At 60.2% G+C, this 22,970-nt stretch overlaps 4 protein-coding genes across 5 annotated transcripts in view; 2 read left to right on the top strand and 2 right to left on the bottom strand.

The window, feature by feature from the left end:
- E4F1 (E4F transcription factor 1) overlaps positions 1–7,247 on the bottom strand; it is an 11,011-nt gene extending 3,764 nt beyond the window's left edge. The window contains exons 1-7 of the mRNA XM_012647506.1: positions 7,085–7,247; positions 4,506–4,657; positions 3,392–3,497; positions 727–920; positions 521–641; positions 241–393; positions 1–112 (exon numbers count right to left, since the gene is read on the bottom strand). Of these exons, the coding sequence (XP_012502960.1) occupies positions 1–112; positions 241–393; positions 521–641; positions 727–920; positions 3,392–3,497; positions 4,506–4,657; positions 7,085–7,247 (1,001 nt within the window). The remainder of the gene's footprint in view (positions 113–240; positions 394–520; positions 642–726; positions 921–3,391; positions 3,498–4,505; positions 4,658–7,084) is intronic.
- Positions 7,248–11,723: 4,476 nt separating this feature from the next.
- Positions 11,724–12,900, top strand: PGP (phosphoglycolate phosphatase). Its single transcript, XM_012647655.1, has 2 exons — positions 11,724–12,429; positions 12,530–12,900. Exons 1-2 carry the CDS (start codon positions 11,790–11,792, stop codon positions 12,853–12,855), a joined length of 966 nt encoding a protein of 321 aa, XP_012503109.1. The 5' UTR covers positions 11,724–11,789; the 3' UTR covers positions 12,856–12,900.
- Positions 12,901–15,097: 2,197 nt separating this feature from the next.
- Positions 15,098–20,943, bottom strand: MLST8 (MTOR associated protein, LST8 homolog (S. cerevisiae)). Of its 2 annotated transcripts, XR_001137641.1 has the most exons (10): positions 20,765–20,943; positions 20,090–20,291; positions 19,894–19,945; positions 19,646–19,808; positions 19,179–19,254; positions 18,946–19,098; positions 17,993–18,117; positions 17,696–17,859; positions 17,386–17,589; positions 15,098–15,472 (listed from the first exon to the last, which is right to left on the bottom strand). XR_001137641.1 is itself a non-coding variant. In XM_012647654.1 (9 exons), exons 2-9 carry the CDS (start codon positions 20,216–20,218, stop codon positions 17,471–17,473), a joined length of 981 nt encoding a protein of 326 aa, XP_012503108.1. In that variant the 5' UTR covers positions 20,219–20,291; positions 20,765–20,943; the 3' UTR covers positions 16,876–17,470. The 2 variants fall into 2 exon arrangements, 1 of the variants encoding a protein (XP_012503108.1); XM_012647654.1 differs by lacking the exon at positions 15,098–15,472 and having other exon boundaries at positions 16,876–17,589.
- BRICD5 (BRICHOS domain containing 5) lies at positions 15,511–17,043 on the top strand. Its single transcript, XM_012647505.1, has 6 exons — positions 15,511–15,561; positions 15,663–15,839; positions 16,012–16,167; positions 16,239–16,340; positions 16,587–16,740; positions 16,837–17,043. The coding sequence occupies exons 1-6, from the start codon at positions 15,511–15,513 to the stop codon at positions 16,929–16,931; spliced, it is 735 nt and encodes a 244-aa protein (XP_012502959.1). The 3' UTR covers positions 16,932–17,043.
- Positions 20,944–22,970: the final 2,027 nt, after the last annotated feature.

Below are 22,970 nucleotides of genomic sequence, written 5' to 3'. Positions count from 1 at the left end.
TGGATGACGGTGCCCTTGGCATCTGTCACCAGATGAATCACGGGCGAAGTCTCCATAGGCTCGCCTGTCACTGATGATGATGTAACTGTCCCCACAGCAGAGGCTCCAGACCCTTTAAGGCAGAGCCGAGGAAGTCCTTAAAGAAGCGTCACACACACACACACCAGTGGTGTCTGGGCCAGCAGCCCCGATGGGGAACGGCAGCCCCAAACGACCCGGGCCCACACCCACCCTGCTGACCTGCAGGCACGTCCTCTTGGCTGACAACCACATCCTTGCTCACGCTGAAGCGAATTTTTTCCGTGCATGGGGTAAGAGACTTGAGATGCCGGGTCAGCGCACCCGACTCCCGGAAGCTCTTTCCACATTTGGCGCACTTGTAGGGGCGCTCATCTGCGGAGAGAACCGAGTCAGCCCCGGGCAGACACCCAGAGCCAGGGCACCCCAAGCTGGGGTGGGCGCCTGAGCCAGCCAGCAGGGCACTGTGTGGCTCTGGCCCCCAGGCCCCAGCCAGGCTCACCCGTGTGCCGCCGGTGGTGCCGGATGAGCGAGCCCTTGGTGCGGAAGGAGGCCCCGCAGAGCTTGCACTCGTGGTCCTTGCGGCTGCTGTGGGTGACCATGTGGGCCTTGAGGATGCTGCCCTGTGGGGGAGGGGCAGTGAGGCTCAGGCACCTCCCTGGGGGAGCAGGCGGGAGGCCTGGCCGGCGTGCGGCCCCCGAGGCTCACCGTCTTGAAGGTCTTGTGGCACAGCATGCACACGTAGCGGCCGTCCTTGTTCACCAGCAGCTTGACCTGGGCCTGCTCGCCCTCCCCAGCAAGCCCCAGCCCCTGCCGGTGGGGGCTGCCTGGGGCCTCCGCCATCTCACTGTCCCCTGGCTCTGCTTTAGCAGCCACAATGACCTCTTTGATGTGCCCACCACCTGAGGAGAGGCAGGTCAGCCTAAGCTTTGGGACCCGCCACAGGCTCTGCCACCTCCACGGGATCCCTGCCCAGAGAGACTGCTGGGGCCCTGGAGCTGTCCAGACCAGCCCCAGCCCCAGGACATGGGACGTGCTGCTCTGGAGGCAGCCAGGGAACTGCTCAGCCGCTCCGAGGTCAGCCTGAAAGGGCAGTAGACAACCCCCCTCCTCGACCGTGGAGCGGCCCGGAGATGCTCCAGGGCCCCTGACGCGTGTCCAGCAGGGAGACCCACCATGAGCACAGGTGCCCCATCCCGAGCCAAGAAGACACACAAGTCCTGGCGAGAAGGTGCCCAGTACCCAGACAGGGGTCGGGCCAGCCCGGCTCACTGACATCTGCCCTGCACCAATGTAGAGGGAATGTGTCCGGGGGTTGCCACTGGCTAGGCTGCTGGCAGACCCAGCCAGAGCCCTGTACCCAGGCAGACTGGGGACACTCAGCCTGGGAGAGTGAATGCTCTCCAGACACCTGGGGTAGCCTGAGGAAAGGAAGTCGGGCTTTTGCACTTCTTACAGGGTGCTGAGCAAGTCTGACAATGTGCAAAGCTGGGCCGTAAACACACTTCACGTTTTCTGCTCATAAAAATGACAAGTGGGAAACAGCTGTGAAACCACTTCTTAGATATCGTCTCAGTCGGCTTGGCGTCTTGTTTTGACAGGCCACTCTCTTGAAACAGAGCGAAAGCGCCGTGAGTCAGAAAGAATTAAGGGCTTCTCTTGCCTGTGCCCTGGCTGATGTGTTCGATGCCCCAGAAATGATCTTCCGAAAGGACAGAGACCTCTGGCCAGCGAGGATGCAAGGGGAATGCAGCTGCCCCAGATCAAGACAGGAGACACAGTTTGTTTCCAAGGGAGAGGCAGGAGGGCCAGGAGCGGGGTGTCCAGCCCCTGCCCCGCCCCGGGCCACTGGCAGCTGGTCTCCACACAAGGCCAGCAGGAGTCCTGGCCAGCCCTTGGCCCGGGCCCCTGAGCCTGCGCACTGGCCAAGGGGCACACTTAGGGCACCCAGGGTGCCTGCAAAGGGAAAATCCGAAGGGTGCAGGAGAGGCAGGGGTGAGCAGTGCCCGGAGGGACTGCCAATGCCGAGCCGAGGCTTGGAACTGCTGGAGGTCAGGGTGGGAGGAAAGGGGCCTGGAGCAGCTGCCAGAACCCAGGGAATGTAGGCTCCCAAATGATACCACCCCAGAAACCAAATGCCCCACCAGGGCCACAGCACGCCCCACCTCCCATGTGCACATTCCTGTCCCTCCTATCCTAACCCAGATGAGTGTCCTTGACATAAGAATGCCGGGGAAAGGCGGCACAGAGACCAAGACGGGTGTTCCTGCTACCTCCCAGAGAGCAGCCTGTGCCCGGGCTCCCTTCCCAGGCCCGAGGCTAGCCTCCGCCACGGCTCCTCCAGCCTCTTCCTGCCACAGCCGCTCCCCAGGGCCTCCCAAGGCCAAGTTCGACCTGTTGCCCAGACCCGCTTCCTGTCCAGCTGCCCACTCACCCGCCTCAGCCCCCGCCCGGCAGGCAGCCCCAGCAACAGCCATGCCCTTCCCAACTCCCACCACATCAGGCCCAACCCGGCTTCCGTTGCCCGGCACGTGCACACCCAGCCACTCATCCCCACGCCTGGGACAGCCCCTGGCTCCCATCTGCCCAGGCCCTGGGCTGCCCTTTGAATGCACCCCCGGTATGTTCATCTGTCCCCGATTAAGGAGAGCCTGACCCAATTCAGACCTCACAACATCCCCTTTCCCCTGCACATCAGTGAGACACTTTAACTTAAAAAACAGCCATCAAAAAGGCTTGGCTTGTACGCTCATAAAAGCCGCGTGAGAATCAGGGCGGCAACCACCACCCCAGCATCAGAGTGAGGAGGTTCTGGGGAGGTGCAGTCCAAGGTCAGGCAGCGAGTCAGGACCCTGCGCGAGCAGCAGGTGCCACCCGGTCTGCCCCACACCCACCCGCCAGAGCCACTGCTAGGGCAGGTGGGCCATCCTGGGGGTGTCCCCAGGGGGTGCTTCCTGGAGGCAGGAAACAGGAACCTGAGGGGTGGGGAAGATTCTGGAAGGACCCGGGCAAGGACAGCTTGGGAAAACACACAGGAAAGAGCAACCAGCTCGTGATTAAGCACAAATCCAAGATTCCCGATGCCAGGGTGTGCCCCAGAGCTGCCCAGACCACTGTGGACACACTGAGGAAGGCCCTGGTTCCCCATTCCTGGCAAGGCCTCATGCGCAGTGCTCCCTCCTCCTGCAGCCCGTGCCCTGGGGAAGGCTCATGAGAGCCCTCGGTCCCCTCCTGGCCAGGCCTAGCTTTCGGCAGAGAGGAGGGTACAGGCAGCAGAGGGCCCACATTCCCTGGCCCTGACCACAGCTGGCTATCAAGTCAGTGATGCGTGGACAGCTGACTCACCCACCAACCGTGGCCATGCCTGGCTTACCGACGAGGTCCGGTGCGTGGCCAATGTCCGCTGCCAGAGAGGCCGCCTCTACCACGATGTGGGCCACGGTGATGGGCTCCTCTGGGCCAGCCGCCGCTGGCACCACCTACCAAGGGAGAGCAGGGGACAGAGGGGACTTGTCTGTAGGCTCCAGAGTTCCTAGAGAAGCCTGGGCTCCCTCGGCATGGAGCTGCGGGGGAGAGGGCCTGGGGCATGCAGAACTGGGCTGGGGCTCTCTTCCCCCAGAGGACCACTGCTTGGAGCCTGACTCCCAGCCTGGCTCCTTCTACCCAGGGCAGGGGTCAACCCCATCACCCCAATGTCTCTGGCCACCAGGAGCTGATCCGGAACTCTGAACATCTGCGGGGAGTGACCAACAACTCTGGAATGGAGCCGGGTTGGTTTGCAGGAATGAAGGTGAAACAGGCAACCCACCAGCCTCGGCCAAGGGGTCCAAGGAGAAGGCCCAGAGCCTTCCTAGAGGAGAGGGCCCCTCTAGGAGGGGCAAATACAGTGTCAGAGTGAGATGACCTGGGTTCCAATGTCATCTGGGCCACTCCTTGCTGGTAGCTTAAGACCACTGACTTCTATCTGAGCCTCCTTTCCTGTTCTCTACAATGAGGATGACAAGAGCTCCCGCCCTGTGGGGTGCTACGGAATTTAAAAGACTGAGTACAGCCCCAAGCACATCAACAAGGTTGGCCATTTTTATCACAAGGTGGTGGGACCCACAGGGCCATGCCTGGTTTGTGGGATCCCCAGGAACTATGTGCCAAAAACACAAAAGCCACCATGATACCCTCAAGTCAAGAGAGACCCTCAGACGCCAAGAAAGAAGCAACACCAGTCCCCTAACTGTACAGGCTTCGGCCAGAGGCTGCTGAGAAGGCTGGGCCACCCCAGGCAATCCAGGACACGCCAGAGCAACATCAGGCTCTTAGTGACACAGCCCAGACCTTCCCTCACCTTCAGCCAGATGCCTGCCCTCTGCCCGCCCACATGTCCCCAGGAACCAGCTGCACAGGTCTGTCCTGGCACACTGCCTCCTCCTCCTCCTGTCAGGTGAGCCCAGGGAGGGGTGTGTGCGTGTGGTGGCCGTGGGGTGGGGGCTCACCTCCTGGCCCAGCAGTGCGGTGGTGGCAGGAGTGGCGGGCAGGGCCTCTGGAGGAGCCCGCCGGCAGGCCTTCTGAATCTTGTGCTGAACGAAGTCTTCCAAGGCGGTGAACTCCGCCTGGCAGCGGCCACATCTGTGCACATCGTCCTCATCTGCAACAAGCCTGCTGTCAGCAGGGCCTGGGCTTCCCCTCCAGCCTGAGACCAAACTCACCCAAGTCTGGCATCAGAGCCAGAGCTCCTTCCCCGGCCCTCCCAGAGGATAACATACTCGGGGGCCCAGGACTAGGTAACCCCAGGGTGCAGCCCCCATCCTCCGGAGTTCTGCAGGAGCAAGGCCCACCCACGGAGCACAGCATCCAGTAGGGCGTGGACCTGGCCACACGCTGAGCCACCAGGATCCACTGAGGCTGTCAGGCCCAAGCCCTCCATTTTAGCAGTGAGGGAGAGAGGATCAGGAGAGGCGCTGGGAGACGGAGGGACGCCCCAGGCAGGTTTGGGGACAGTAGAGGACTGGGATTTAAGACTGTTGGGGTGTGGATGTGCCCTTGGGCACCTCAGTGACCTCTCTAGGTCCATTTCCTCATCTGCAAAATGGGATGACCCAGTGTGTGTACGGGGTACAGTGGGGGCTCATAGGCTGATGCCCACAGCAGGGCCCTGACCTGTGACCACTCTTCTCACTGATTTGGGGCTTCATTGGTTCCCCAACGGGCAGCACCCCTGCTCAGACTTAGACGCCAATGGTAGAGCTTTCCAGAGGGGTTCCATGCCCCAGGGCGACTGCACCTGAGCCCCTCATCATCACCATGCTGGCTCCACATCCTGCAGAAGAGACTTCGTGCTCACTGAGTCCCTACTGTGGGCCAAGCACCTCACTGGGGACATCACCAAATCCTGCCAGCACCCTAGGGAAATGGAGATGACTATTTCCATCCTAGAAAAATGATTTGAGGTTCAAGGTCACCCAACTGCTCAGTTCTGGGGCCAGAACCTGAACTTGAGGGTCTACTCCGGATGCCCTGCTGTTTGCACCGAGGGGTGGGGAGCTGTCCCTTCTGCTTCCACAAAAGTCTGCCAGTTCCCATCACCTCATGTTCGGTCGCACATCAAGGTCAAACCCAAGGCTGGTGCACAGAAGCCTGGTAAATGTTTGTTGAAGTAATGAGCAAACACAAGGCCAAACCACAGCTCTGTCTTGCCCACAGAAGGCCACCTGACAGGCCACCTGGTCCCCTCCCGATGGCTCACAGTCACAAACCAAGCACTGAGGTGCCCACCACCCTCTTAACCTTCCCGCCCCGCTTGCCAAATCTGGCTCGACACCAGGGTATTGCCATTGAAGAAGCCCCTACCCCATTAGGAGACACACCCAGCCCATTTCACTGAAACAGGTGTATGAGCAAGCCCAGCAACCCCCAAAGGGACCCCTCTCCATGTTGGCACTGCCCCTCTCCAAGCTGGAATAGGAAGGGACAAGGAAAAAAATGCACAGACTATGAATCCTGTGAGCACAAAGACAAGACTACCCTAACTCCAGTACCACTAGCCAACCCCTCCCTTCCTGTCTGACCCCTTCTACAGCCTCATGGGACAAGCTCAGAGGATAGAGACCCAAGCTATGTCTCCAAAAGCTATCAGTGCCCCCATGAATGAGTCCTTAGTGTGTGCCCGACACCATTCTTGGGGCTTTACACATACACGATCCTCCTACGAGATACAGAGCCCAGGGGGCAAAGGGGCTGAGCCGCAGAGCTTCACAGTCCTGGGATCCAGTCCAGTCCTTGCTACTTACTAGCTAGGTGACTCGGTCACCTTCACATCTCTGAACATCAATTTTTCTCATCCCCCAAATGGGAATAATGATAATAATAGCATCCACGTCTCAGGATTGGTTTGAGAATGAAAACCGCTGATACAGAGTAAGTGCGGGGTATATTATGGGCTGCAGCAGCCACCTCATTTTGTAAGGGGAAATGGAGGCTCAGGGAAGTGTAGTCACCCTCCCAGCATCAAAGAGCTAGAAAGTGGCACGTCTGGGACGGAGCCCACAGGCTGGCTGCAGTGCACCAGCTCTCTTCCACTGGGCTCTGCTGCCTCCCCACGGACAGGCCTAGAGCCCAGATCCTGGAGAGACCTGAACCCCGCCCTCCTGGAGCCTCCAGCCCCACCCGGGCCAGGGCCCTAGCGGCCGGTCAGATGCAGTGGGAGGGGGCCCGGAGGAGGGAAGGGCCCTGCTCTGCACAGGAGGCAGAGGAGGGGCCGGGCTGAGGGGGCAGGGCTGGCGGTGGTGGCATCTGCGAAGGCCTACAGGGAGAGCCCGGAGGCTTGGGCACCTGTGAGTACCCGTGAACACGCACCCTAGCCCCCGCGGGATATGGGCGCCCCGCAGGGGAGGCCGTGAGGGTCAGAGAAAACCTGGGGGGCTCGTGGCGGGCTGTGCGGGGCCCCGTGCGGTCCGCGCGGAATCTGGGTCTGGGAGGGTCTGTCGCGCTCGCAGCTCGGGCCATTGAAACCTCCGCCAGCCCAGGCTGAGCCGCCCCCACCCCGACCGCACCCGGCCCGGTCTGGCCCCGTTACCTTCCTCGCTGAAGGGCGCCGGGAAGCCGAGGAAGCCGCCGGGGGCCAAGGCCGTCGCCGCCGCTCCCGCCGCGACCCCGCCTTCGCCCGCTTCCCGCCCGGCTTCGGCCGGGGCTTCTGCCGTATGAGCGGCCGTCACCCGCACTGCCATCGCGCCCTCCATGTCGCAACGCGCCGCAGGAAGATGGCGGATTTACGACCGTGTCGTCATAACAACGGGCCGCGCCGAGGCTGGAGCTAGGGAACGACGGGAGGAGGGCGGGGCGGGCCCAGAGTGGAGTTGACAGACAGGCGGGGAGGCGGGACCTGGGGAGGGGTGTGGCCTGGGATCCTCACAGAGAGCGGGGCCGGGCCGGGGCGGCGGGGAGGGGCGTGGTTACGGCGGAGCGGATCGCGGGGCGGGCGCGGCTCCCAGGCTCCAGAGCCAGAGCAGGTTTGGCGGGCCGGCCCCAGAGCGGACGGTGCGGGAGGTCGCCCCAGGGAGCCGGGGTACGGCCCCAGCGGTGCGGTGCCCGCCGCTCCCCTCACCCCCTCACGTCTCAGAGCCTCTCCAGATGGTTACCGGGTCTCCGGAGAGCCCGAGCCGCTCATGAGCGGCTTTGCGCCTTTTATTCTTGTATGTATTTTTAAAACTGTGGTAAATACACATAAAATTTACCATTAGTGACGTTACCATTAGTGGCCTTCACAGTGTCGTGCAACCACCACCGCTGTGTAGTTCCAGAGCGTTCTCATCATCCCAAAATGAAACCTGTCTCTGTTAAGCAGGCATTTCCCATTCTCCCCCCCGGCCCTGGCGACCACTGATCTGTCCATATGAATTTACCTATTGTGAACGTGTCGTATAAATGGAATTATTCAATTTGTGTCATTTTGTGTCTGGTTTCTCTCACTCAGCTTAATGTTTTTGAGGTTCATCCATATAGTATGTGTCAGTATTTGGCTCCTTTTTATGACTGAATAATATTCCATTGTATAGATAAGCCACATTTTATTTATTCGTTCATCACATTTGAGTCGTTTCCACCTTTCTGGCCATTGTGAATGGTGCTTGCTGTGAACATTCATGTACAAGTTCCTTTTCTTTTCTGTAAGGTAATATTTAATTACTTCTTTGAAACCAAGTGCTTCACAGGGTAGCTCATGTAGGATAGTCACCCACATTTTGAAGATGAAAGAGCTGAGGCCCGGACTGATAGCACACTTCCCAGAGGCAAGACTGGCGCAGGTCTGTCCAGAGCTGCAGGCTGGGAACCCACATGGCTTGCCTTCCATGCGCACTTATTCTCCGTGGGCCAGCCGGATGCTGGGAGCCAGGGACGCGGGGCCATCAGACCCACTCCCCTCCAGCAAGGTGTCACCAGGGAAGATGGAGTACAAACACAAGGAGGGCCCAGAAGAGAAGCGTGTCCCTCCGCAGGGAGTGGGAAGGGCACTGGACAGAGGCAGCCTCCGTGCCAGAGCTGCCCAGCTGGGAAACAGGGCCTCTGGCCTGACCGGAGCTGGGATGTGCAAGAACAGGTAGAGGCACGGGCAGTCTGGCTGGGGTCACGATGGGGCTGCTTTCTGCAGGCAGGTCCCAAGCCACTGCAGGGGATTAAGCAGAGGGAATGATGGTGGGTGTTTTGGGGGGGTCCCTCTGCTGAGCAGAAAAAGGACCTTAGGGCCCCAGCAGAGGCAGGAGTGGGGCTCAGGAAGCCACCGGATCCAGGGTGGATGGTCTCTGAGAGGGGAAATCGGGAGGAAGAGCAGGTTGGGCTCGGAGAACAGGGATCTGGAGGGCTCCCAGTGGGAGGCGGACCGGAGACAGCTGGGTGAGGTGAAGCCAGTGAGGAGGCAAGCCCAGAGCCCAGGTCACTGCCCTTGAGCCTGTGCTGGAGGGTAAGAGAAGCCGGCATCCGGAGGAATGGACGTTTGAACGTTCCTCCCCTCCGAAACTCCTGCAGAAACTGAATCCCCAGTGTAACGGTATTAAGAAGTGGGCTCTTTAAGAGGTGATTGGGTCATGAAGGCTCCACCCTCATGAATGGATCAATCCATTAATGGGTGAAGGGTTATCACAGGAATGGGTCAGTAATCTTGACAGCGGGTCTCTTATGAAGGCCAGGTTGCCCCTCTCCCGTGGCCATGGGATGCCCTGTGTGCCTGGGGACTCTGCAGAGTCCTCACTAGCAAGAGTGTGGCCTCAGGGGATGTGGCCCCTCTACCTTGGACTTCCCAGCCTGCAAAACTGTAAGAAATAAATTTCTTGTTTTTTATAAATTACCTAGTCTCAAGCATTCCATTATAGCAACAGAAAACAGATGAAGACGGGGGGCGGGGGGAAGGATTCTGAAGGCAGAGGACGACGTGGGTGTGGATGGACGTGAGGACAGGCTGGCCCAGGGTGGACCCGCCGGATGGAGGGTCAGGGCCAGGCCAGGGCTTCTGCTTGGTTACTCCCTGGGAGTCAGAAAAGGGCATCCTGCCAGGTGAGTTCTGGGCCCTGCCTTGCACAGGGCAGTGGAAGGCAGAGTGGCCAGGAGCAGGCAGGGGGACCGGAGTCTCCCTTCCCCCAGATAGCCCCCTCTCCTACCCTGCCCTCGTCCTGGGCTCTAGCTGAACCGTGTGTTGACTTTCCGTGGCCATACCTAGACAGGAACTCTAAAATGCTTTACGATATCTGCTCAATCTCCATTGGTTGGATGTACTTTGTTTAGCCAATCTCATGTGGAACATTTAGGCTGCATCCATTTTTTTTTTTTTTTTTACCACTTGAGTCCTTTTTCTATGACCCTCTTTTTTGCTTAGCTCATTAGAAGCAATAACATCTGTGTAAACACAGATTAAATGGCTGCTTGTATGTTCTAATACAATGTAAATCCAAGCCACACTATTAAGATAAATACTATCTGTCCTTGTACCACTTAAAACCATCCCCCATTCCACAGAAGGTATGAATTCCTCACTTGGGGAGATACTAGTGCCATCCAGTCACAGGTGTATAATGACTGCCTCCTGTGTGTCGGGAACACATTGTGACAGGTTCCACTCCTATCCAGATGAAGGGCCACCTCATCCTGTTCCCACCCAACGTCAGACCTCCCCCATAAAGGGCACTATCCCTTCCAGCCTCCTCCATGACCTCGTCCACAATCATCCTGTCTCTTACTCCTGGCCATCCCACCTCTCCCACTATGCCAGCTCAGTCCCTATCACCTACTGACAGGTAGGCACACTCAGAGGATGTAAAACCAACTAGATGCAGCAGAGCTCGGCTTCGGGGTTGACAGACTTTAATCCCAACTCAGCATTGTCCAGTTGGTGACTCTCTGTGGCTCAGTGTCCATATCTATAAATGGGGATACTAATAATCCCTGCCTCTCAGGGCTATCCTGCGGTTCTGACACGCTAACGCAGGTGAGGAGCAGTGCTTACTGCCCGGATGCTTCCTGAGTATCCAGGAAACCAAGGCAATCAGACAAGTATTGCAGGAGCTGAGTCACCGCCGGACCTCATCAGAGTTTCCTACTCTGGTCGTTGTATCTAATCAACTGGATGGTAAATGCAGGGTTTGTGATTCTTGTCAAATCCAGTTCTTCCCAGGGTCAGCCCGACCACCAAAACCAAGCACGAAGACTCAGGAAGGAAGGTGCTCTCCTTCTGGGCAGTGGGTGCTCCAGGCAGTAACACTTTGTAGGCCCTGCCCTTGTAGGCTGTGGTTCCTGTCCTCCAGGGGTTCCCAGGTCAGCAAAGACCAAAACAAATGAGAGAACTTTTTGGGGTGCTGGAAATATTTCATATCTTGATTCAGGTTATGTTTACGCAGGGCTATACATATCCACATGTAAAAACTCCATCCGGCTCCACACTTAAGACTTGTCCCCTTCACTGTGTGTTATGCCTCAATAGAAGTGAATAACTAATAATTGACGATGACTCCAGGGCCAACTGAGTGCTACATGATAGGCAGTGTCCTTTTAGATCCCAATGCCACTGCCTGGTAATTACCGGCCCACGTGACAGGGAGAGTCTTACTGCAAGGGGCTGGAGGCGAGACCGCGCGGCCCGCTGCGGAGGGCGTCCTCGGCTGGCTCCAGAACTGGAGGGCAAACCGCCCCCGCGCCGACGTCGGGCCCCGACCGTGCCCAGGACACAGGCACCGGCCCGGGCGCGGCCCAGCCTAGGCGCGGACGTGACTCCGGCCCCCGCGGCCCCTCGGCCCCTCCCGCGCTCCTGCGGAGAGCCCCGCCCGCGAGAGGTGCCAGCCAATGAGCAGGCGGCCCGGCCCGGGGTCACTTAATCAAGGGCCTCCGTCACCTAAGCTGACCACTCGCCTCCAATGGGCGCGCTGCCCTGCCGCCGCCGAGAGGCCGCGACCTTACGTCCCGCGCCGGCTCTCCAGCGCCCTGCAGCGTTTCCGCAGTGGGCGCTCCACTCCGAATGCCGGTTGGCGCCCCACCAACCAATCGCCGGTGCGCCCCGAATCCGGCAGCCAATGGCTGTCAGCCTCCCCGCGCCGGGCTGCGACGGTTGGCGCTGAGTTCCAGCAGCCCGCGGGAGGCGGGGGCGGATTGGCGCAGGCAGCGACCAATGGGAGGCGCGCGCGAGGCGCGGGACCAATGAGCGCGCCGGGGGCGGGGCGGGCGCCGCGGCGGGCGGCTGTGAGGAGCGGCCGGTGGCGGCGGCGGCGGCGGCCGGTGGCGGCGGCGGGCGGCTGGCGGTCATGGCGGAGGCGGAGGCCGGCGGCGACGACGCCCGCTGCGTGCGGCTGAGCGCTGAGCGGGCCCAGGCGCTGCTGGCCGACGTGGACACGCTGCTGTTCGACTGCGACGGCGTGCTGTGGCGCGGCGAGACAGCCGTGCCCGGCGCGCCCGAGGTCCTGAGAGCGCTGCGGGCCCGCGGCAAGCGCCTCGGCTTCATCACCAACAACAGCAGCAAGACTCGCGAGGCCTACGCCGAGAAGCTGCGGCGCCTGGGCTTCGGCGGCCCGGCGGGGCCCGGCGCCGGCCTCGAGGTCTTCGGCACGGCCTACTGCACGGCGCTCTACCTGCGCCAGCGCCTGGCCGGCGCGCCGGCTCCCAAGGCCTACGTGCTGGGCAGCCCGGCCCTGGCCGCCGAGCTGGAGGCCGTGGGCGTCGCCAGCGTGGGCGTGGGGCCCGAGCCGCTGCAGGGCGACGGCCCAGGCGACTGGCTGCACGCGCCGCTCGAGCCCGACGTGCGCGCGGTCGTGGTGGGCTTCGACCCGCACTTCAGCTACATGAAGCTCACGAAGGCGCTGCGCTACCTGCAGCAGCCCGGCTGCCTGCTCGTGGGCACCAACATGGACAACCGGCTCCCGCTCGAGAATGGTCGCTTCATCGCGGGTCCGTGCGCCCCGGGGGCGGGTGGCTGGGGGCCGGACAGCGGGCCCCCTCCCCCGCTCTGACCCCGGGCGCTCTCTCCCCCTCCCTCTCTGCCCCGCAGGTACCGGCTGTCTGGTCCGAGCCGTGGAGATGGCGGCCCAGCGCCAGGCGGATATCATAGGGAAGCCCAGCCGCTTCATCTTCGACTGCGTGTCCCAGGAGTATGGGATCATCCCGGAGCGCACCGTCATGGTGGGAGACCGCCTGGACACAGACATCCTCCTGGGCGTCACCTGTGGGCTGAAGACCATCCTGACCCTCACTGGAGTCTCCACTCTAGGGGATGTGAAGTGTAACCAGGAAAGTGACTGCATGTCTAAGAAGAAAATGGTCCCTGACTTCTATGTTGACAGCATAGCCGACCTTTTGCCCGCCCTTCAAGGTTAAAGATTCAGTGTCTTTAATCTCCAGAATAAAAAAAAAAATTGAAAATCAGTTACCAAAATTTATAGGTGGGGCTCTAGCATCTGCTCAGCTAGGTGGCTTCACAGAGCATAACCGAAGTTAAGCAAAGGGATTGGTTGTTAACCTTGTAAGTAGACGTTTTGGGGGCAATCGTGTTTACAGATGCTTGTGTTTTAAGATGCACTTTTAAGCTTGGAAGGCATTGAGGGGGCGGGTTCTGGGCCTGGGTGTCGTTGGCAAGGGCGGCCTCAGCATCTGCCGAGGAGTCAGGTCACCTGGGGGCCTGCTAACAGGCCGAGGCGGTCTAGAGTGGTTCGTCATTTATTTTGCTGGAAAATTCATTCAGGGATCCACTGCCTTGAAGGGCAGAGAGGAGGGGCTGATTATTGTGACTGTTGTGAGAAGCTTGCAGAGACGGAACCGAGGCCCCATCGGTGTGACTGTCCAGTAGCAGAGCCTTCTGCACCCCCACCCCTCACTGCTCCGTGGGAGTGGAGGAGGGGGCTGCTCCCCAGTGGTGTCTTCCTGCCCTTCGGGTGTGGGCTTCAGGGTGCTGTACTCGCCACCTTCCCCCTCCCCTACTTCTTTGAAAACCACTCTGATGTCACACTTGAATGTCTGTTCCGTTTTAGATACCCAAAGCTGCTGCTGCTCATGCACAGTTAGTCGCCCAGTTCGGTAAACCCAGCCAGCTAAACCTCAGTGCTCTCAAGTTTGAACCCAGGTGACTTGGACTGAGTGTGGTGTTGGCTGAGTGGCCAAGAGGGCATGGATGCCTTCACTAAACTCCGGGCTGCTGTGCAGGGAGCTCCAAGCAGTGGTGGTACCGAAAATTACTTTTTTAAACTTTTGAACAACTTTGTCAAGCGGTGGAATTGAATTTTAAGTGCGTTGATTAATAGCTGTGCTCTGTCTCATAGGGAAAATCCCACTGAAGAAGCCTCCGTGGCCTGCAGCCAGCAGCAGGGCTAAAAGCACTTGTTGGCCAAGGAATGCCTGTTGCCCAGGGCTCTGGGTGGGGGAGGAATGAGATGTCCCAAGAACAGGAAGTCCTTTTATGAACCAGTCTCTTCCTGTCCTCCTGTACCCTGGGTTGGGGCAGGGCGAGGATTAGATGCCGAGTGGCCCTGAATTCCCTTGTAGGTGGCCAGCAGGAGTACTGGCTGGGTCCACCAGCTAGCCCAGGGTTCTTGGCAGGGGCTCTGCCCTTTTCTGCCTGTTCCCTGAGTCCACAGACCTTTAACAGGCCTGATGGGCAGACTCAGCAGCACTTGCAGGGCAGAGCCTGGGAAGCTGTTCCTTTTGGCTGACTCCTTCCCGGCGCCTTGCCCTGCACCCAGTGGCCTGTCACAGCACTCCTTCACTTGTTCACGGAGCGTTCTCAGAGCAATGAAGGTGTCCTGAGCCTTCAGTTTCTCCCAGGCCTGGGGGACCCGGGGTTTGGACCGTGCCACAGGGCAACATGAGGGCAGCTGCGCCTGTGAGGTTGGTGGTGCTGACGTTGGCTCTGCGAGGTCGGCTCAAGGTAGGTCTGGATATTGAGCAGGCCTGTCAGGGCGTTGTCACCCACACCAGGAGCACGTGGCAGGTGCGGCAGTCAGCGACACTTCCCTCTTCAGCCCACCACCCAGGAGCCTGTGTGTGCCCTGTCTCCCGCCCACAAGGGCCATTGCACTGTGTGATCCTGAATGCGTATTAAACTCTTAAACCCACGACGACTCAGGCATTCCTTGCTCTTGTCTTGCACTAGCCCTGCACTGAGGTGGCAGCTGTCTAGCTGCCGGTGGGAGCAGGGAGGGATAAAAGTGGAAGGCTAGACTGGGATTCCAGTTTCAGAGTTGGAATGCCGTCCACCCCATTTCAGACCCATTACAGAGGAACAGGTTCCAAAGAATCAGGAAAAGCAAGATAGACAGGGAAAGTGGAGAAGGAAAGGGCCCCGGGGTGGAGCTGGTGGAGGCAGGCGTGCCCATGTTGGGCTGCCATGCAGCAACTGCATGGCTGGAGGCGCAGAGCAGTGAGCGAGTTGAGTTAGAAACCACCCTGGGCGGGACACCAAGGCTGTCCTAACGGTCCAGCCTCCCGGAGCCTGCTGTCGGCACTCGCTCTGCATGGCACCCATCTTGTGTTGGTGGGGGCAGGGGAGGGGCCAGGGGTGCATAGGCTCACACCGCTCGTTCACTGAACAGGCATTTATTGACAGCTTGTATGCCAGGGCCTGTGTCTGGCCCTGGTAGTCTAGAGGTAATCCGAGAGACGCCTCTTCGGGAAAAATTAAATCTGCCCCAACCAGACTTATCAAGTTGCCCTGCCCAGGCCTGGGCTGCCCTCCAGTCAGCAGGCTGGGCTTGACTTCCATGTGCCCGTGCCCTACACCCTCCCAAACCCCGTTGCTCTGCAGTCTGCACAGGCCAGGTGTCTGGAGAGCCAGGCCTGGTGACAGGCATCCCCAGGTGGGAGGAGGGGACTGTCCTGGCTCTGACCCAGACATTAGATCCGGAGCTGGGCAGGAGGCAGTGGGTCAGGAGGAGAGGGCTCCAGTTGTTTGGCTCATCAGAGGCGTCCTGAGGTGTTCCCAGGCGAGACTACAGACAAGGGGCTGCAAACAATCGGCGCATTATCAGCAGGGGCTACAGCATGGAGCGTGGGAGCTGCTGCACCGAGAGCTCCGGGCCCAGGCCCACGGAGGTGAGCGCCTCTCATGCTTCTGGGGCAAGGACCCAGGGGATGCCCCGGGCAGGGCAGGGGACAGAAATGCCCACCCTACCTCCACCCCTTCCTTCCCTGAGCAAGCCTGCTCCCTGGTGTCTAACTCCAATCACCCACTGACCCCAACGTGCCCCCAGGTGAAGACCAAGCCCTGCCTTGGAGGCTGGAGAGCCGCTGGCCTGCTGCTGCTGCTGGCACTGGCTGCTGCGGGGGCCGTGGCCGGGGGGCTCCTTGGCTTTGCTCAGGGCCCACCTAAGGTGAGCCCCTCCTCGGGACCAGGGGAAGGGGCATGGGAGGCCAGCACATCCCACCCTCCAGAGAGCCAGGGCTGGGAGCAGAGGGCCCACTTGGGATGTCGGAAACCCCACAGCCCAGCGCCGAGGGGTGTGTTGGGGGCTGCCCAGCTGAACTCCAATTTCCCACTCCCAGCCATTGCTGCAGATGCTGCGACTGACCCTCGCAAGCCCCCAGGTACCCCAGTCCAACCAAACCATCCTGGTGGACGTGGCCCGGAACGCAGCAACCATTACAGTGACTCCACCTCAGAGCAACCGCAGCTGGGTGGTGCTGTTCGACGGGCAGAGTGTGAGTGGGCAGGGAGGGGTCACCGCCGCAGGTGTCTGTGGTGGCCCTGCCTCACGCCCCTGCCTCCCCAGGGCTGCATCTGTTACCGGCCCGAGGAGCAGCAGGCCTGCTTCCTCCGCCTGATGGAGGACGGGGATCGGGAGACCCTGCAGCTGCTGGTGAACACCTCGAGGGTGAGCAGCCCCCGCTGGGCCCAGCCCAGGGCCAGGGGCCAGACAAAGGGTCCTGTGTGCAGCCTGGGCCGGGGCAGGCTGGGGCTCTGGTTTCAGGGGAACAGAAAGCTCTATCTTCCTTTAGCTGGGGCTGTTGACAACAGCTGAGGGTGGGGCTGTCAAGGTGGGGGAAGGGATGCATGGGCCCCACCAGCCAGAGGCAGGGGAGGTATTCCCATCCCCGGCCCACCAGAGCCTTCTCTGCAGGCCCAAGGGTCCTGCGTCCCCAGCCAGGACACCCACTATGCCCGGGAGCTGCTGGCCGTGCGAGGGAGCCATGAGGTGGACCCTGCCCAGGTGGGGGCTTTGGTGCAGCACCTTTGTGCAAAGACCCCCATCTACTGGGCCCATCGAGCAGAGGGTGAGTGAGGGCAGCTATGTGGGGAGGCTCCTCAGGACAGTCTGGGGGGCCTGGGGGAGAAGCCCTTCGGGAATTCATGGAGCCCCCTCCCCCCAGGGCCCCAGAGGCAGCGGTTGATCTATCTCTGCATCGACATCTGCTTCCCAAGCAACATCTGCGTGTCAGTCTGCTTTTATTACCTCCCAGACTAAGCCTCCTGGCCTGGGCCAGCCCAGCCCCTGTCCCCAGTCTAGCGGGCCGGCTGGGTCACCAGCATCATGGAGGACAGCTGCTGGCAGGGACTAATAAACCCTTCCACCTGGCTGTGGTGGTGTTCTCTGTGGCCTCCGGACCTGACGTGGGTGGGCAGGGGAGGAGAGGGGAGAGCACTGGCTTGGAGGGGCACCAGCCTCAGAAGCCCCTCGGCAGCTCCAGGCCCTTGGTGTCCAGACTTTCTGAAAGGAGTGCAAGCTGTCCCAGCCCAGTCCTGTGCAGCCTGGCTTAGGCCGCCTCCTGGACCCTGCCACATCCAGATAAGCAACTGGGGGCTGAGAGCCCCAGGCAGAGAGGCCTGCAGGTCTGGGCTGGCCCGGAGGAGCCATGGGGGCCCATTGGGTCTGGTGAGCCTGGGGTGGCAGAGGCTAGCCCGTGGGGTTTCATTCTGACCTGATGCTGTACAGGTACATCAGCCGGTGTCACCTGCACCAGGCAGTGCCGGCTATCGGCTGCCTGCAGTTCTGAGGGGCACAGGCTAGCCCAGCACGCTGTCATTGAAGGCCAAGCAGACGACAGCCTTCTGGTGGCCTCCATACTCCCTCTTGATCTCTCCAGTCTCCACACACCAGAGCCGGGCCAGGTTGTCCGAAGAGGCTGAAGGGAGGGCCAGGCGGTAGCTCAGGGCGCAGGCCAGGCTGGCCGGCCCTGGAGGCCTGAGCAGGGTGGGCAGGGGTGGGGGAGGTGGGAGGGCTGGGCTTACCAGTGACGATATACTGGGAGTCCCCCGAGAAGGCACAGCCCCACATCCAGCCCCGGGACGACTCCCCAGGGTTACCGCTCCTGATGCTCAGCTCTGTCATCAGGGAGAAGTTGGACGTCCTCCAAATCTTGCACGTCTGGTCAGCCGAGCAGGTGGCAAGGAGCCTGGGGGCAAGTGTGGGGCATCGAGCAATAGCCTCCCACCCTGCACCCCCGTGCCACGCACCAGGTAGGCCCCGACCCATCAAGCCCCCAGCCCCAGGCAGGACCCCTCCTAGGCCACCAGGCCCTGACGCACGTGGAGTCGGGGCTGAAGCGGCACTGCAGGGCGTAGCGTGTGTGGGCAGGGATCTTGGTCTTGGGGATAAGCTGAGTCACCTCGTCACCAATGCCCCCAGTCAGATTCCAGACATAGCAGTTTCCCTACAGGGTGGGAGGCAGTCACAGGGAGCCTGGCCTTGGCCCGAGACTCAGGGAAGGATGCCCTGGGGACTCCAACGCTGGGGGCCGACTGTGCTCAGGGGCACACTGGCAGGTACCTCTGGTCCTACCTTTAGGAGGCACCTGGGGGGCCTGTCCCCAGTCTAGGGCAACATCAGCCAGCTAAGCACGGGAGGCCACGCCTGGCCCAGAACTTGCATATGCCCTCCTGCTGGCCAACAAGCATGTGAAGGAGGATGGGGCAAAGGCACCCGACAGAGAAAACAGCACAGATGGAGGCTGGAGGGGGAACTCTGGGGACATCAGGAGCGGTGATGTGCTGGGATCGCAACGAAGTTAATGGGAGAAGATGAGGCTGGAGAGGGGAGCACGGGCCAAACCACAGCATCCCACAGCTGTGGTCAGGAGCCAGGCATCTCGAGTCCCCCAGGAGAATCAGTCTAGCCAGTGCTGCTGAAGGACACTCCAGCGGCCAAGGGAGAATGGATCAGGGGCCAGGAGAGGTCAAAGAGGGAGGGAGACCACAGAGAGAGTGTATCTGCTGTCAGGGGGAGACAAGGGTGACCTGGACCAGGAGGCAACAGGGACAAAAGAGGGAAGTGGACAGACTTGAAAGAGATTCTGGAAACTGAAGTGACCACACCTGCTGTATGGGCTAAGACAGGGAGAAGAATAGCATCAACAGCGACATCGAGGCTCTTTGGGGGCTGTGTGGGTGTTGGAGCCCAGGAGGGAGGGGCCCAAGGCAATAAGCCCATCTGCGGGGGCTAAGGGGCCACGTGCTGACCTGCACCCACCACAAGGACTCACGGTGCTATTGACCGCTGCCATGTAGCTGGCATCGGGGTCGATGTGGGCAGACGTGATGGAGACCTCAGGCTCAGGGATCAGCTGCTCATTGTGGTCTGTTTTCAAGTCCCAGATGTGGATAGCTCCACTTTGGTCACCCACGATGAGCTCTGCCTGGAGTGCAGGGGAGGTGAGGCAGGCAGGACCCCTGTCCTCCAGAGGCCCAGAGTGCCAGCCTCGAAAGTACCCCTCACCTGGTTGGGGTGCAGGCACACACAGTTAATGGGCGCGTTCACCTGGAAGATCCGCTGACACTGCAGGTTCCGGGACCTGCAGGGTGGGGGTGGGGGCACACACCATCTGTAGTGGGTGCTGTTGGTGCCCCACCCGATGACCTCTCCCTGGTGGATTATCCTTGTCCCTCTGCTGATAAGAAATGCCTTGTAGAAAGCAGTGGGAGCTTCTGCCCTCCCCTCCTGGGGCCAGCCTGTAGCCAGTGACTGATTGAAGGGGAGGAACAGGCTGGCCCCTGGCCTGGAGGCAGGACTAGCTCTTTGAAGCAAGTCACTCTGTCCTGCTTTCCTCATTTCCCGCAATAAATCACCCACACAAAGCTCCCTGTCTCAGCCTCTGCTTGGAGAGAACCTGACTAGACACAGTCTCCCGGCCTGGCCCACCCCCACCACCAGGCAGCAGGCCCCTCCTGCCCAGCATCCCACACCTGAGGTCCCAGATCCTGGCCGTGCAGTCCTCCCCACCCGTGTACATCCAGCGGCCGTCCTCGTGGAAGCCCACAGACGCAATGTTCTTGTTGACGCCGTCGTAGCTGATGATAGGGTTGGGGTTATTGGAGTTGAGATCATACATGCGGATGTGCTGGTAACCTAGGGGGACAGGCTGAACTGAAGCTTGGCTGTGCCCAGGTCGGCCCACCAGAGGTCGGGGGCAGAGGCCAAGGGTCACGGGTACCTGCAGCAGCAATCATGCTGCGGTCTGGCGTGATCTCCAACGCATTCACCTGCTGGGTCTGTTAAGGAGGATGGCGGGGAAGTGAGGCCCTCCAGGCCTCCGCGATCTGGCCTAAGCTGCTGCACCCTTCCCACGCTGTTATCTCTACCCGGCTCCCTGCCAGCACCACCCTGCCCGCCTGCTGGGTGGAGGATACGGAGTCCTGGTGCTGCACCGTGCGGGTGCAGATCCCGCTGTGGGCTTGCCAGAACCGCACGGTGTGGTCATAGCCCGCAGTGGCCAAGATGACCGGGTCACTGCCCACCGTGCCTGGCGAGGTGTTCATGGTGTGGCTGTTAGGGAGACTGAGGCTACACAGGGCGCGCGATCGGACCGGCAGGAGTCACAGGTCAGAGCGTCTGGAGAGGAGACAGGGGAAGAAAGGATACCTTCTAGGTACTAAGTGGATTACAGATCCACTAGGTGCTGACAGATGGCTGTCATGTGCATTTAGAGACGGGGAAACAGCGCTGATAGGTTCAGGGACGCACGTGACAACCCGCGAGGGGCAGCTCTGGGCTCTGGCGCGCTCGGTTCCCCGCCCCGCCCCGCCCGCGGCCGGCAGGGGGCGGTCGCGCCCGGACCCACTCTGCCGCAGGGGCGGGCCGCGCGTGCGCAGGGCGGCGGACGGGGGACGGCAGAGCGCCGCGGCTGCGCATGCGTAGCGGGCCGGCGGCGGGCTCTGGTTGGGGGGCGCTGTCTGGCCGGACCCCCGAGTTCGCCCGTGATCCGCCGACCGCTCTGGCTCCGTCCTGCCGGCCGGCCTCCCCGGGCCGCGCTCCCCCCGCCGCCCAGCAGCTGCTTCCCGGCCCTCGCCCCGCGGCCTCCATACCTTACAGGCGGCTCCGCGTTGTGCCGTGGCCCAGGACGGCGAGGGGAGCCGGAGCGAGTCGATAGAAGCTGAGGCCGAGCGTAGAGTTATCGATGGGCCTCTAGGGCGAGACCATGTGCGGGCGGGGGTGGGTGGGAAGAGACCAAAGTTATGGAACTGGAGTGGGGTGTTCCCGACCGACCTCCTATTCCACCGGCTAGGGTTGTCAGGTCAAGTACAGGACTGGAATTTCAGATAAGCAATGAATAAATTTTTTAGTATGAGTATCTCCCAAACATTGCGTGGGACATACTTATACTAAAAAATAACTTGCTTATCTTGTAGTTTTATTCCCTGTATCTGTCACCCCAAGGCCAGGGCCTGTCTAGCCCCAGCCGGACCCTGGGGACACCCCACTCAGCCCAGGGACCCCGTCAGAACCACAGACACTCATTGCAGCCCTGCGCACTTCCACAGGCGGTCTTAACCCCTGCGACGGGCTCTCCCACGGTTTCTTCCCACTGCACTTATAACCAGGCCTGCACCCCCTCCTTTCCTCCTGCCACACCAAGTCCCTTGCCACCCACCCAGGCCCTGGGTCCCAGGAACCCTTCTTCCTCCTTCCTGCCTCGTAGCCTTTAAACACCGTAAAACAATCCCAAACTCTCTCCTTGGAAGAGCCGTCCTTGCTGCCTTGCTAGTTCCCTTCCTCACCGCCCACTCATTCCTCAACCCCTTCGATCTGCCCTTTACCCCCCAGCTCTCCAATGAGAATCCCTCAAGGTCACTGGCAATCTCACTTTGCTAAACCCAGTGGATACTTTTCCTCCCACATCTTGACATGTCTGTGCAGTGGTTGACAGCGCCACGCCTTAAAATCTCCCATCTCCTACCCTCTTGCCTGCACTGGATCTCTTTTCCTGCCAGCCCTCCAGAGACCTCTCTCTGCACCCTACACTAGACCTGGGGACTGGGGACCACCAGCTCCATGGCTTCCAGTAGCCTCCCTGCTCTGGGGCCTTTCCACCCTGTCTCCAGCTCAGGTGGTTTCCAGAGCCTTCATTTTTGAAGCACATCCAGCTCCCTATTACTGTCCCTTAAATGCCCCACCAACACCACCACCTTCCACGGCCTGCTTCCCCTTCTGTGTGCTGTGTCCTCTCTTGTGTTACAGCTGGGCCAGATGTGGATGCGCCCCTCCCTCACCCTTCCTTTCCCAACAGCCAGGATTCTACCTCTGGCTTGCCTGCCTGCCTGTCCTTTTCTTTCCACGGCCCTGGCTCTGGGCCCCCACCCCCAAAACAGTCTCCTCACTTGCCCCACCTACTTACTTTTGCCCCCTCCAGGCTGTCCTCTGACTTACAGAGTGGTCTTTTAGAAAAACCTAGGTCTGGGCTGGGTGCAATGTCTCACGCTTATAATCCTAGCACTTTGGGAGGCTGAGGCAGGAGGATCACTTGAGCCCAGGAGTTCGAGGCTGCAGTGAGCTGCGATGACGCCACCACACTCTAGCCCAGGCAATAGAACAAAAACCTAAGTCTGATCTTATCACCCCGTTAGAAGCCTTCGAGGGTCTCTATCACCCTCCAGACTCATGGGTCTGGGCCCTGCTGGAGCTGTGGCTTCCTCTGTCTTTCCTCAGGTCATGTGTTCCAGCCAGAGGGGACACATCGTCCTCTTTGAGCCCTTGCCCGTGACTGGGATGCTTTTCCCTCTACTCCTTTCCCTGCCAAATTCTTGGTTTTCAGCACCTTTAATAGCTTTTTTTTTTTTGGTAGAGATATCTTGCTGTGTTGCCCAGGCTGGTCTCGAACTCCTGGGCTCAAGTAAACCTCCCACTTCAGCCTCCCAAGTAGCTGGGACTATAAGTAATAGCATTTTGAGGGCTTATTCTGTGTGGGATTTTGTGCTGGGTGTTTTTGTTTTAATTGAGATGAAATTGACGTAACATAAAATTAACCATTTAAAGTGAACAATTCAGTGGCACTTAGTACACTCACAGTGTGTGCACCCACGGCCTCTATCTGGTTCCAGAACATTTTCATCAACCCAAAAGGCACTCCCCATCCTCCCTTCCCTGGCCCAGCCCCTGGCAACCACTAATCTGCTTTCAGTCCCTACAGATTTGCCTATTCTGGGCACTTTGTATATATTAAATCATACAATCTATGGCCTTTTTCATCTGGCTTGTTTCACTCAGCATAATGTTTTTGAGTGTTTCATTCCT

The sequence above is a fragment of the Propithecus coquereli genome, unplaced genomic scaffold (genome assembly GCF_000956105.1).
Source record: "Propithecus coquereli isolate 6110/MARCELLA unplaced genomic scaffold, Pcoq_1.0 Scaffold27, whole genome shotgun sequence".
Classification (NCBI taxonomy): domain Eukaryota; kingdom Metazoa; phylum Chordata; class Mammalia; order Primates; family Indriidae; genus Propithecus; species Propithecus coquereli.
This window is presented reverse-complemented; position numbering and strand designations above follow the sequence as displayed.

Bases quoted from the DNA above. Each gene is read 5' to 3' on its own strand.
- PGP (XM_012647655.1), top strand. From the start codon at position 11,790: ATGGCGGAGGCGGAGGCCGGCGGCGACGACGCCCGCTGCGTGCGGCTG. The intron at 12,430-12,529 runs GTCCGTGCGCCC...TCTGCCCCGCAG, and splicing joins GAATGGTCGCTTCATCGCGG to GTACCGGCTGTCTGGTCCGA.
- BRICD5 (XM_012647505.1), top strand. From the start codon at position 15,511: ATGGAGCGTGGGAGCTGCTGCACCGAGAGCTCCGGGCCCAGGCCCACG. The intron at 15,840-16,011 runs GTGAGCCCCTCC...TCCCACTCCCAG, and splicing joins TTGCTCAGGGCCCACCTAAG to CCATTGCTGCAGATGCTGCG. The intron at 16,168-16,238 runs GTGAGTGGGCAG...CTGCCTCCCCAG, and splicing joins TGCTGTTCGACGGGCAGAGT to GGCTGCATCTGTTACCGGCC.
- MLST8 (XM_012647654.1), bottom strand. From the start codon at position 20,218: ATGAACACCTCGCCAGGCACGGTGGGCAGTGACCCGGTCATCTTGGCC. The intron at 19,099-19,178 runs GTGAGGGGTACT...CCTGCACTCCAG, and splicing joins TGTGCCTGCACCCCAACCAG to GCAGAGCTCATCGTGGGTGA. The intron at 17,860-17,992 runs GTGCGTCAGGGC...ACTTGCCCCCAG, and splicing joins CGCTTCAGCCCCGACTCCAC to GCTCCTTGCCACCTGCTCGG.